We start from the raw sequence: 13,522 nt of genomic DNA on the forward strand, positions 1-13,522 counted from the left end.
AAAGCAGAGGTTTTCATGTGCTGACTACTGAAGACCATAAATCTATTTATAAACCACAGGGATTAAAATAGGTGGGTGCTGATGCAGCTCCAGCCTGATAAAGACTGGGCTTGGACGGGTTGCAAGTGGCTCAATGACATGATGTGAGGTACGTACTTCATCACTGGCTTATGCCAATGCCAATGGCAGCTTGGGTCCCTAATGCACCCCAAAACAACCATAACACTCATACAATATAAACTGTAATAACAGCTGAATATTAAAAACATAGCAAAAACATTTACAAAAATCTATAAAGAATAATAATGGTAACTAAGATATGATAAATACACCTGGGTGTCATTTTTTTTTAAAGTAGTCTATTGTGGTGTACAGTATTCCCTAATAGCCAGGATAACAGCCTTTTACATACTATAAAACTTAAACTATTCTATGCCACTCTCCTGCACTAAAGCCTGCATGCTGTTGGAGGCTGAAGCATGAGATGCTCAGAAAGCAACAAGCTGCACAAAAAGCCACACAAGCCGAGTCCAGACCTTACCCCTTTAAAATTACCAGGATATCTAACTCCCAAGATGAAGAAATGGACTTTTCAATTCTCAGCCACGAACTCTGTTCTAAGAGATGAAAGGACCCAACGATTCTTACGAGTACGAAAAATAAACAGAGATTGCTACAGGGGTGGGCGGGTTTCATTAACTGAAACATATTTAAATATTGATTATTGGAAAACAAATACTGGCAGTTAATTTCAGAGCTATTCTTCAGAAGAATGTTGCTCCTGCAAACTTTTACCCAGGCATACAAGATTTTCAGAATATTAAAGTAAGGTTGAAGATGTGATCCTTGTATGAGAAACAGCTACTTCACAGCTTTATTCTCACTTCTCATTAGCACCTTACAGTCTCCTAAAACTCTTGCTGAAGAATTCAGTATTTAAGTTATACCCTCCCAAATGAAAAGAGACAAGATATTTTCTCACTGTTCACAGGATAATGTCACTGTAATTCTGTACTAGCTCAAATCTACTCATCCTCTTCCAAAAAAATCAAAACTAGGGCAACTCATGCTGAGTGACAACTAACAAGGCCTACAGAAGACAAACTTAATCCCAGTTTCCCAAAGATATTCAGGCATTAGCCAGATTTCAGATGACCGCACACCTTTAAGGACCTGGAGCCTAATCTTTTCTTTCAGGACTCCGTCCTGCTCCAAAGGATACCGTGGGTGACCTTTTCAAGGATGCTTTTGGGAAAATAATAGGTCTTCTCAGGCACATTCCCCTCAGTGAAGTAGCCAAAAGACACAGGACTGATGTAATCTGCTTCTTCACTGGCCTCTGTTTTTTTTCTGGTGGGCAAAATTAAAGTGCATGCTATAATTCCCAGGCGGTACAGCAGGACACAAGTGCCACAGAGTCTTGGGAATGGCTGTCTTGGGAAGCTGCCGTTTGGAAGTCACAGCCCATGGGAGAAATTGTGAGGTAACTATTGGCCTGTTCCTGGAAGTCACCAGCAGAAATTTGGTTAAGCAGACTACAATGAAATATGGGTAGGTGGATATGGAGAGTCCAGAACTGGTCCCTTCCTCAGCATGGCTGATTCCACATCTTGAAATTAGATATAGATAAAACATGCACATAAATACACACATTTTTACATGGGTCTTCTGCAAAATCTAAAGAAGGGAGGATGAAGCTGTATTTGTTTAGCCCTCTGGCCAAAAATATGTTTTAATCCCTTTTCCTTAATCTGAAACAATATCCCAGGATAGATGCTCACAGGGTTGCATTATATCACAGTACATCAGCAGTGTACTATGAACCTGTTTCAATACATGCTAAGTGCTCCAATTAGCAGGCTGATTCATACCCAGCAAGCAGTTTTTTCAGTGCTAGATGAAAATTCCAGCTCAACAGAAATCTGATTTGCCACTTTTGAAGAAAACATACAACCAACAATGTGGTTCCAGGATTGGATTTTTGTTAAGATCTCTGGGATCAGGTAGACTTTACAGATCCTAACACACAGGAAAAAAAAATCAACTACCACTATCACTATTTATCTCTTGGTGGCAAGCTGAAATAACTGTTATTTCTGAAATAAACCATAAATAACCCTTGAGTAACCAGAGAGCAAACCTAAACCACACAGAATAAGTCTCCAGGACACCATAAATATTAACAGGCCGCATTTTGTCCCATAACCATACTGTGAATATTGCCACACAGTTCGATGTGAATGTGTTTCTTCCTCGATGAAAAAAAAAAAAGATACTAATTAGGTATTGTTAACTATTTTCCTACCTACCTGGGCTTTTGAACCAAACTGGGAACACCATTTGGAGAAAAACGAACTATTTTACATCAGGCCAAAGGGCAGATGCTGATTGTTAATCTGAATTTGAATTCAAAGTTTATTTTCTATATATTTTTTCTGTTAGATTACGGATTGATTTTAATGCCTACTTGATTTTAATACCTCTGCAACATTCTCAGTTGTAACAATTTTATATATATTACATTTCTCACACACAAACATACTTTGAGATACAGCTGTTCATTCCCCACTGAATTGTCCCATTTACCCATATTGTTGATGAAACACTGTCCTACAACAAGCTGCAACGTGCGTTAATCTTTGTTGGAATAAGAGAATATATGGAACCCATGGGTGTCCAAACAAGAACAAGTTAAACTGATAAATAACTGCTTTGTGTGTGAAACATTCGATAAATATAATCACATATTTCCTAACAAATTTTATTCAAATTGAAAATGGAACAAATACTAGAAGAAAGTGCTTGTATGAATAAAGAGCTCTGTAACTCAAAAGAACCCAGTAAAACTCCTGTGCGCACGTGTACGGGCATCCTCTGTGCCCAATGTGAGCTCCAACCTGAGCCCAGCTCCCTCGGCACTCATGGACAGACCACGTAAACGCTTCCTCTTTATCTACCTCCCAGGGTGCTGTGAGGGGAAATTAATACGGACAAAGGGCTCAGTGACAGAAGTGCCTATTTATATACGACACACTTTTATTGTTGCTCGTACTACAATTTCCTGCCTCAATCTGAGCATCGATTTTTCATTACTAATGTAAAGACAGAAACAAGGCTGGAACAGACGGTACTTTATGGCAGAGCAGTCTTTATAAAATTGCATTTTGCATTGAGCATGTGACAGGTGCTCCCATCAAAATCCAGGTAACCCCTATATTCACATGCAAAGAATCTTTATGTCATATATAGCCTAATATATGAACAATCTGAAACTTTTCATTATCTTATCCTCTAGATTTAACAAATCTTTGAAAAATTGTACCTGGCACCCAGTTCCCATCGTTTTGAAAAAACATATCTTTTCTAGAATAAAAATGCATGGAGATTCAAAGTGATTTTACATCCCTGGTATCCGCATGATCATTTGTTTTGAACTTAGCTGAAATCAATAGTTTTTTAAAAAAGTTTTGCCCTTTGTAATGAATGATTTCAAAAGCATTTTTTACACTTCATGTACAGGTTGTCTATCTTTTATTTTTACTTTTTATTTTTACTAATGCCACATTCAAAGTTCAGTGATAACACACGCCTGTATGTTAGGCAGGTGTGGAAGAGTGGTTATTACACAAAATCCAGATGAAAGAAAAGATATGGAGGTGGGTGTAGTCAGGAAAATCTTAAGAATTCAGTTGTTTTCACCATTCTCTGCAAAGTCTTTGCAAGTCTTCATAGAGTCACTCGCACAGGTCAGCATTTGTAATGTTTAATCATCTGCAACAAACATTAAAGCTATCTGCCTCCTCCCAAAGCAGACTGCTTGGGGAAAAGTGCTCTTGGAGAAACGTGCCATTCTGGTGAACTTCTGAATGAAGATTTTACACGTTCTGTTGAGAACAATGCAATTAATACTACTAACATCCAATCATTCAAGCAAGGATCTATTTTAAGCATAGAGCAACTAATCCGAATCTCTGCCTCGGGATCTCTGCAAACTCAGGTCGACGCCACTGAGATGTGCAAAATACACCTGACCTTTTAATGATTTCTGTTTTACCTAAAATAAGATTATCTAAAAATAAATAGATAGATCTGAGAATCAGTATAATAAATCTTCCCTTATATGACTTTTATGTACTTCCCACCCTTTAGGAAAAAATTACTGTGGATGCCATGAAAGGAAGTTAACTATCACTGAAGTTGCATGTCATCTCTTTTTCCAATAACCTTCCACGAGGAAGGAGATATTTCAGACAGCAGAGTAATGGTTTTGCTTATTCCAATCAGCAATTAATAACAAATGGCTGTGGAACAGGGCTAGATGCCAGCTCCCCAGGAGCAGTGAGTGCCTTTCTCCACATACGGCCCGAGCAGTAACACTGCAGCATTACCAAACAAGAGTAAAAAGTGTCAGAACAGTAAATGTCCACAACAATCTGTGACCTTAACATTTTTCCACCAGCAAAATCAGTAACGGAAAAGTAATCGTAAGGAATAATTTCCTGATGAACAGCCTGACAATGACGTGTTTAAGATGCCTAAGAGACCCATGAGCCAGTCGAAAATAGCAACTGCAAGCTTTGTGCCTTTGTATGTGAGCTGAAACAGTTAACAACATTAATATTTAATCATCATAACCATGAGGAAAAAAATCTAAATATTCGTTTTTTCAATGCCTCTTGGCAGACAAGCATACAAGTGCATTTACTCTAAGTGTTTTATTTCTGAAAACCACCCTGAATGAATTGCTAACATTGTGGAGTTCAGTTTGCACCTTCAGTTGGAAAGAGAATCCGAAAGAGGAGAGGAGAAGAAAGCCCTAGTTTCTGGAGTTTTTCTACCACAAGAAAGCCAATCTGGAAATGCCTGCTTAGTTTGGTAGCTTTTTTGGCCATCATTTCAGTGGTGCCTGAATAATCTGCTTGCTATCTTTGCTCATCTGCAAATGAGTTACATGCAGCAAGACAAAAAAATAATAATAGCTTTTCTGAAGTGGCCTCAAGAACCCTGCAAGTAAATCATCTTTACCAGCAAAGCCCAAAGGAAGACTACTCCTCTCAGCCCGTCCTTCAATTTCTCGGCAAGATTTCAAACAAATTCTTCCAGCTCCCTTTAACACATCTGTTCCTGTTGCCTTAAGCAGGGAAAAGCAAGTATTCCTTACAGGGAAAAGTATTCCTTATCAACAGAGAACTTGTTCTCTGCTGTTGGTAGCCAGATGTGATGAGATTGTGTAAGTTTGGCCTTCTAAGCAAACTACCTCTCACCCCACTGGTGCAAGGCAGTGAGAGATCAGCTTCTGATGAATTTCAGATGATAACTTCTTTCCTAACAGCACAAGCCTGGGAGAAAGAGAAGCAGTTCAAAAACAACTGTTCTTCACTACTAGACAGATATATAATCCTCACTGAAAGAAACATTCGGCTCTTATTTTTAAGGACTATCATCATGCCAATCAGATTGGCATACAGATCAGATTGCCCATCCAGTTCTGCTGATAGGGGTAGCAAAAATACTGTTCCTCATTGCCACATCACAGCAATGCACCCACTTTCCACATCTCCAACATCCTAAAAACCACTCCTGGATTCTCCAGCCTCCGGCTCAAATCACAGAAATGAGTCTATCTTTACAACACATACAGTCTCAATCCAGAAAAATAAGGACTTGTCTCTTACCTCCAGAATCTCATTTTCAGTGTAGAGATCCTAGCTCAAATGAAACTTCATCACAGAAAATGCAAAAAGCCACAGCCCCGACTCCATGATACTCTGCCAGTAGAGGCAGATCTGATTTAGGAGGGTTTCACACAAACAACTCATCTGCACTACTGCTAGTCTCTGGCTCCCACCCTCTCGCTCTGCTGGAGAGAGGACTTGGATTGCACCAGTTCCAATAAACCACTGGTTTATTTCTGTACTGGCTCTGGTAAGTTCCCTCCCTCAGGGCTTCTTTTTGTTTGTTTTTAAACCATATCAATTCACCAATGCAGGTTAAAAAACAAATGCAGGTCCAAGGGGCAGGAACTAGTGGGTAACATGACAAAACAGGAGCCTGTTAGAGAAGATCTGCCATACAAGGAAGAGATATGTGAATCCACAAGCTCATCCTACTAACTAGAGGCACTGCCCTCACACTGAAGCAGCAAGAACAAGGCTTCTTGTAAACAATAAGCACTTGTTTTAACACTAACTTAATATACTGCTAGCAGCACATGGCTGTGCACTAGAAAACTATATTCAAACAAAAGGAGAAAGGTTATGCACTTAATTTCAATACCAAACATTTCAATGTTTTGAATTCTTAGCACAGAAAGCTTGGAAATACAAATGTTCTCACATCACATTTATACGTATTCCATGAAACCCTTTTGTCTCATTATATGCCTGAGAAACCTTACGTTTGTCTTTCTTGTTACTGTCCCTAGCCGTGTTACTTGCTCCTTCTCTTGGATTACTGTCTTTCATAGAGCAATGAATATCTCATCCTCTTTTATGTGTTGAGAAAATAGTGAGATGGTTCTCTGCATTACTCTATGTACTCAAATCTATTGTTTTCTTTCTTTCTTTCTTTCTTTTTTTTCCCCCACTTTTTGTACCTACCTCGTGTTTACAGATAACACAAAGGCACTGTTCGTTCTTGCCCTAGAAATTGCAACAGTGAGACTGGCCTAAGCGTGTCTGGCTACAGCGATGCTCAGCTAGTAGAGAAAGGGAATGCAAGTGCCCTTTCTGTTCTGAGGCAGTGTGGAAATGTGCTAATGATACCAAACAAACAGACAGGTGGCTTACAGTTAGGTAACAGGTTAATAGTCTTAAAGCTGTGCATCTCTTAATTTTATTGAAACATTTGTGCAAGACTGAGCCATTTTCAAGAAAAAGACAATGCAAAGAAGAATTCAGGGATACTCCTGGATAAGGTATAAAGATTTTCTTGCCATCCTTCCAACAACAAATAAGCCTGGGAGGGTGGGAAAAATGAAAAGTTTCTACAAGCAGAAAATGAAAATAGTCATAGTGCCTTGGTAGGGCATTTCCAAATGACTATCCTGGATGGCTCTTTCTCTAGCTTATGTAGCAGTATGAATGGGGTAAAAGTCACAGCAACACTTGGGAAGGATGTGAAAATATATGGGAACGCCTGGAGCCAATGGACACTCCAGGGGGGCCTGTTAGATTTCCATCTGACTGCTGTGCCTGTGGGCACTGGCTACATGAACAGTAATACTCTTTGCATCATAGGTAACCTTTCTCTCAGCAATCTGTACCAAATGTTGCTTATACTTGGATCAGTAACTGTTCTAGCTGGTAATCATGCAGAGCAAGGACAGCATAGGAATTCTGAAGTACTACAGAAAATTCTAATTTAGCTAAATTTGGCAGCACAAATCTCATGTAATTTGTGATCTAGAGGATCATCTGGGAATATTAACGTACTAGGAAGAATACATTAAATAAAAATGGCAACATTCCACTACAGACTTTTTTTTTGTGCATTTCATTTCGTAATATCTCTGGAAAGACAGTACATACTAATAAGAAATTCTTAATATCAATATAAAATGCTTTTATATAACTAAATCACAGTAGAGCAATATAAAAGATTAAATGTTAACTCTAAGTACATGCTTACCAAGATCTCCACGATCTCTGGTGCAGCTCTGAAGTGCAGGAGAGGACTTGTGCTCTAAATCTAAAGCAATGGGTCTCCCAGGCTGTCTGAGGAAAAGAGGCTTTTATGGAAGTCCACTATTATATCAACAAATTTTACACTGACACTCTCCTGAGACTGAAAAATTTGAGATCTTCAGACAGAACCAAAACAAACTCATGCTACTCATATTAAAGCAAACAAACAAAGCCGAAAGCAAAAACATTTTTCTTCCTCTTTTTTTTTTCCCTGAGATAACATGCAAAAGCAGTTGCACAGTAATAGAATATAGAGAAAAGCTGTATTCACAAAATAATTAGGAAGTGAAGAGAGGTCCACACTACTTAAATGTACTTTGCTCTTAAATAAATTGCAACATAAGAAAAGACTTCATTCAAAGCCAGTATCTAGAGAACACAATATGCATTCAATTTGTACAATGAGTTCAAGAATTACTCAGTCATGCTTTGGAAGTAAAGCAAGTGTTAGGAAAACAGGGAAGATTGTTTTATTCACAAAATGGTAAAACCAGTCTTACACAACACCTTCAGAGTGTGAAACATTCTCTAACACCACACTATCTGCCACCATGGAGTCACTTGTAGCAAATTTCACCAAAAATCTGACTTCATACAGGTGAAGACTAAATTGGAAACATGCTGCACATCTAATTTCATTAAGGGAGGAGAAACAAAAACAAACAACAAAAATAAACAAAAATAATTAAATTTGTGTTTCAGAAAAGCACAGAAGTCCTATCAATATATTACAAAGAAGATCATAAATTAAAAAAAAGATTTTTTTTTTTTAGATTTTCATTTATGAGCTTGCCCCTTGCAATCATTTTGAAAATGTTCCTTATTAGCATAAAATGGATTCATTTAGCTGTCTAGCTATAAGGTCTGGTTAACAATTTGAAGTGACTTGAATAACTTGTTTTGAAGCTCTCACTTCTAGCAGGCCTCACACATTTAACATACTGTACATTCTATGGTACAGTAATGAGTAGCAGTTTCATAGAAAACACCCTGGCAAAGGACAGCACCAAAGAGGTCAGGCAGCGAGTTCTTTCAAGCAAGGTGTTTTGATGAAACTTCTTTACATCAAATGAGCATGCAGTATTCAAACCCAGACAAGCACCTCTTGCCTCCGTACAAGCTGTTTTTCCCAGCATGAGCAGGAAGGATTTCCTCCAGAACGCGCGCTCCGCACTAAGCACGGTCGTGCCCCATGGCTGTTGCAGGTACTATGGGTCGCTGCCCTCTGCAGCAACAATTCCATACAATCATAAATATTTCTTTTCACAACCATTGGGTGATAGGTTACTTTTCAGGTTAATGCACCTCTTTTAAGAGCTGTAATCCATACAGTTTTATCTTAACCATCAATGCTAATAGGTCAGAGGAGTTTTCAATTCTAGACTTCCAGACTTTGGCATTCTTATTGACAGGAAAAAATGGCAATTCCTCTTTTCTTTGGAGGGAACTTTGCGTATTTCATCCTGACAAAGCTTTTAGCAGACATAATACATTCCAAAGAATTTATACTTTAGCAATTGCAGAATATCAGCAGAATGCGTGTCAAATGCTTGAGAACGAATAGTTAAGAAAGACATGAAACTCATTGACAAGTTTTTCATTCTAGTTGAGAGAATGCTACAAAAGCATGAAAGATTGCTTAGAGGAGTAAGCACTTAAGCAGCTCTAAGTTAGCCCCCCATTCTGTATCAGAGTAACATTCTTTTCCTTTAAAGTGCTAGAAAGAATCCCTATGCAGGGTAAACACTACTCTTCATAACAGGATTTGTTTTCTTGTATAGATATCAAAAAGGCACAAAAGAAATGCAGAGCCACGATCAGACCCACTTGTTAAAAGTTATCAATTTAAAGTCCTATCTCAAACTACTGCCGAAGAGAGGGGACAGCGTTTTGATTTTTCCAATTTTACACTTACTTAAGCAAGGACCAATTTCAAACTGAGCATTTAAAGGGCTCAAACTGAGCCCTCTCCCGCACCTCAGAGCTGTGCTGACTAACTCAGGAAATGACGAGACTGAGATGTGGCATTAAAAATTGCTGCTCATTTTATTGCCTTAGGCCAGCAGATGTCACGTGTAAAACCTCTTTAGAGGCTGACAACAGTTCATCAGTCTAGAGCAACACATTAGACTTCCACAGGCAAACAGTTTGTGATGTAATCAAATCTACTGTACACTTGAATAAATCTCATAAGGACAATTGTATCGAAACATAAAGAATAGTATGTCAAAGTGCAGGACACAGCAGTTTGGGATGAAAATAATTATAAATACATATAAGCATAGGACTAAATGAAGATACTACTTCACTTTACTTAGGTGGTAAACTCTGATTTTACAGATCCATAAAACAATGCTACCAGGCAAACAGAAGACTCAAGATATAGCAACATACAAGCTTTTAAGTTCAAGGATCTGCATTCTGAGGGTAGTACAGTTTCAGCCTATCCAATAAGACCCCTTCTCATTCATTTGGAACTTTCTCAGGTGCCAGAAACCATAACCTTTAAATAAGTGTTAATGCCAGTGCTAAAACAAAATTCCAGTATCATACAGATTTCTTGGCAAACCATCATGTTTTCTTCAACTCTCATCCCATTCCAAGATGTAGTATCTTCTAGAAAGCAAAATTCACAAATGGGTTTGGTGAGAAGTTACTGTACAAAGCTGTAGAAGTTCATGAAAAGACTCATCAACATAATTAGACAGAGGTTTGCTTGTAGTTCTTCGTATCCAAGACTTTCTTGCCACACATTGAGCAGATGCCTATAAGCACACAAAAGGTGCATATGTTAAGTCAGTAGGTTTTCTTTAAAAGCACAGTTACGTTTTTGCAAAGATCTTTTTGCGAAAGTAATTATCAATGAGAGTCCATTAAAAACTGCATATTTTCTCACCAGATATTGCAAATTCAGAAGTAACAATATGTCTTCTAATACAAATTAGTATTTGCAGCAAATGTCTATGTACTTCCACTTAAAAAAACCTCTATTTTGAGAGCATGTAAAAATGCCTGAGGTCTCCTGTTTTACTGAAATACTCAGAGCCAAGAAAGGCTCCTATCTGGCAAAGAGGTAAAAATGTCATGTAATTAAACTTTGCAAGTTCTATAGTGAAACTGAGACCCAAGCTGGACAGAAAACAACGAAGCTAAGAAAATTTACTCACCCACATAAGCTGACTACTAAATGAAAGACTAACAGGTGGGAAGCATAAGGCAATGGAGAAAGTTGGAAATACAGTTTCATTTTATTAAGCTCTTTGCAGAGAAGAGGAAGACATCAAGACAATAGACATCAAGAATATATGAGAACTGAAGCAGAGATGAACACTGATGTCCTAGGGGACCTTAACCTAAGACCCAAGAGCAGCAAGCAGAACATCTAGAGCAGCAAAAAAGTATACAAACTGGGTTTTTTTTTGTTTTGTTGTTGTTGGCTTTCTTTTGGTGGCCTAATATTTCTTGCTTTCTGCCTAAAACAGAAATATATCATTTTACAAGATCACACACCAACAGACAAAAGAACACCAAGTGACAGCTTCTTTGGTTGCCTTGCCCTGAATCATGTGCTTTCATATATAGACATCATGCTACCAGACACACAGCTAAGAGGCTATTAGGAAGGCTAACAGCAGGGAACATGCCACATGAGTCAGTCTGCCGTGCAAAATCCAGCCCACAGGCTGTTAACCCCAAGTGTAAACAGGAGTAATTAACTGTGGAAGGCTGAACAGTCTCTAGATTTCAGAGACACACAACAGTTGAAGCACTAAGTCTCTGAGTCACAAGACCACACCTGTTTCAAGAAACAGGTCATAAGCACAGTCTTTGATGGTCAGAATGAGACATAAAGCAGTTAAAGTTGTAACTGTTATGAAGTAAGTTTCTACCTGGTTAGATACATGAGCAGAAGTCCTGAAGCCCACCCAAAACAACCAGAACAAGATATTGTTTCAAATGAGCATCCAAGCAAGGACAAAAAAATCCACCATTGCTACAGCAGGTTGCCAAACCCTAACACACTGCCTCTTATTCCAGTGATAACTGGACACCTCAGAAAAGTCTGGTTCCACCTTCTCTAAATCCTCCCATTACTAGCTGAAGATCTGAAGACAGCAATTAAATCTCATCTTAGTCTTTTCTTAGTAAGGCCGAACAAGCGCCGCTTGCTCACTAATTTCAAACCAAATTGGGGTAATTCAATCCTCAGGCAATCTCACCTTTTTTATAGGCACATCCTTGACAGTAGTGAGACCCTGGCTGATGGACGGAACTCTTACAAATCCGACAGATTGCAAATTTGTTCTTTCCATAAGGATCGAACCTAAAGAAAAGGAGAAAGGAAACACACTCTGTTTATACATCATGAAATAAAGTGTTTCCACTACCTCGTGCTAAAAAGACTATGCCACAAAAATAAATTCCATGGGAAACTATGATTTAGAAAGGGACAAACAAAGATTGTTTCAAATAGGTTGCACTCAAGAGTCTACAGAAAGTGACCCACTATAAGGAGAGGAGACCTCTTCTCCCACATTATGAAAACACAATATGTCTTTTTATTGAGATACTAGGCTATTGCGAATCAAGCACCTTCTATCAGAGGCTTGCCTCCTCAGCAGAAAATGAACTAAATCTCACAAAAGATAACAAAATAGCCCCTGGGCATTAAATATTGCTGAAGAGCGTGTAGAGGTGGTCCTGGCATGAGAATGAACTTTTTCCAGCTTTTCTCCTAACATGAATATCAAACTTAATATTCAATTTTTGTGAGAACTAAAATAGTATATTTGATTCAACATAAAAGCATCTGTGCAAAATGTAAGAAACCTGTTTTTACTAACTATTTACTAATAACATGCTTACATGCCCACAAAGAATTTTATTTAAAAAGTACATTTTGGACATGACTCCCATAGGTGCCTAATTGCACAGAAAATTACCAACTAAAATCAGGAATAACTACTGACCTTGCCTTCTTTGAAGTCAAAGCCTTGTTTTCATTCAGCTTTCGGCCACCACTTTCTATTAAAAAAAAAAAAAAAAAAAGAGGTTTCTGAGTATCAATCATGCTTGGGAAAAGCTTAGTTTGCAAGTTTTGCACATTTGTAAATGGGGTCAGAGAGGGAGATAAATCAGGTAATCGTATAACACGTAGAATTAAAGCAGAGAACAGGAGAACCCCTCATGTTCTGTTTGTGCACCACCACTCCACTCCCTGGCATGGGAGGGAAGGTAACATTCCAGACAAATTCAGCACTAAAGAGCTCTTGGGAGTAACTCCCCCCATGGCCTAAGTTAACACACTACGGAAACCGCGGCTGCTGAAAGCCAGCAAAGGCTCCAAAGCGGTTACCGCCCTCCTGCTGGGCCTGAGGGACAACACGGGTGCGCAGGGGGCTCCAGCACGCCGCAGGCAGCGGCGTTTCCACGCACAACCCAGGCCGCGAGCTACCTGTGGTGTTTCTCGCGCCGTCCTTCCAGGTGTCGGGCGTGATCACCGTGCCCAGCTTCCTCTCGCCTGCACGGGGAGACAAGAGCCGAGCGCGAGGCTGAGCGGGCCCAAAGCGACACGGGCACCGAGCAGCACACCGGCCGCGGGCCCGCCGCCGCTCCCCGCCGCCCCCGCGGGCAGGAGATCCCATAGCCCATCCCGAGACGCTCGGATCCGCGGATATCCCGATCCCGGCCTCGGCCCCACTCACACTTCTCGCACACCATGGCGGGCCCCGCAGCCACAACAAACCGGCCTCTGGCCTCGCCCCGCGCCGGAAGTGACGCGCCCGCCGAGCGACCGTTGCGCCGAGCGGCCGTTGCGCCGGCGCGGCGGGAGCGCC

The 13,522-nt window shown here is 39.8% G+C and overlaps 1 protein-coding gene across 1 annotated transcript; it reads right to left on the reverse strand.

Moving 5' to 3' along the window:
• Positions 1-10,197: 10,197 nt before the first annotated feature.
• Positions 10,198-13,427, reverse strand: CRIPT (CXXC repeat containing interactor of PDZ3 domain). The gene is made up of 5 exons (XM_088524270.1): positions 13,391-13,427; positions 13,141-13,206; positions 12,656-12,710; positions 11,906-12,009; positions 10,198-10,450 (listed from the first exon to the last, which is right to left on the reverse strand). The coding sequence occupies exons 1-5, from the start codon at positions 13,404-13,406 to the stop codon at positions 10,386-10,388; spliced, it is 306 nt and encodes a 101-aa protein (XP_088380396.1). The 5' UTR covers positions 13,407-13,427; the 3' UTR covers positions 10,198-10,385.
• Positions 13,428-13,522: the final 95 nt, after the last annotated feature.

Source organism: Tinamus guttatus, unplaced genomic scaffold (assembly GCF_059628265.1).
Source record: "Tinamus guttatus ecotype Peru unplaced genomic scaffold, ASM5962826v1 Tinamus_guttatus_pri_ptg000208l, whole genome shotgun sequence".
NCBI classification, from domain to species: Eukaryota; Metazoa; Chordata; class Aves; order Tinamiformes; family Tinamidae; genus Tinamus; species Tinamus guttatus.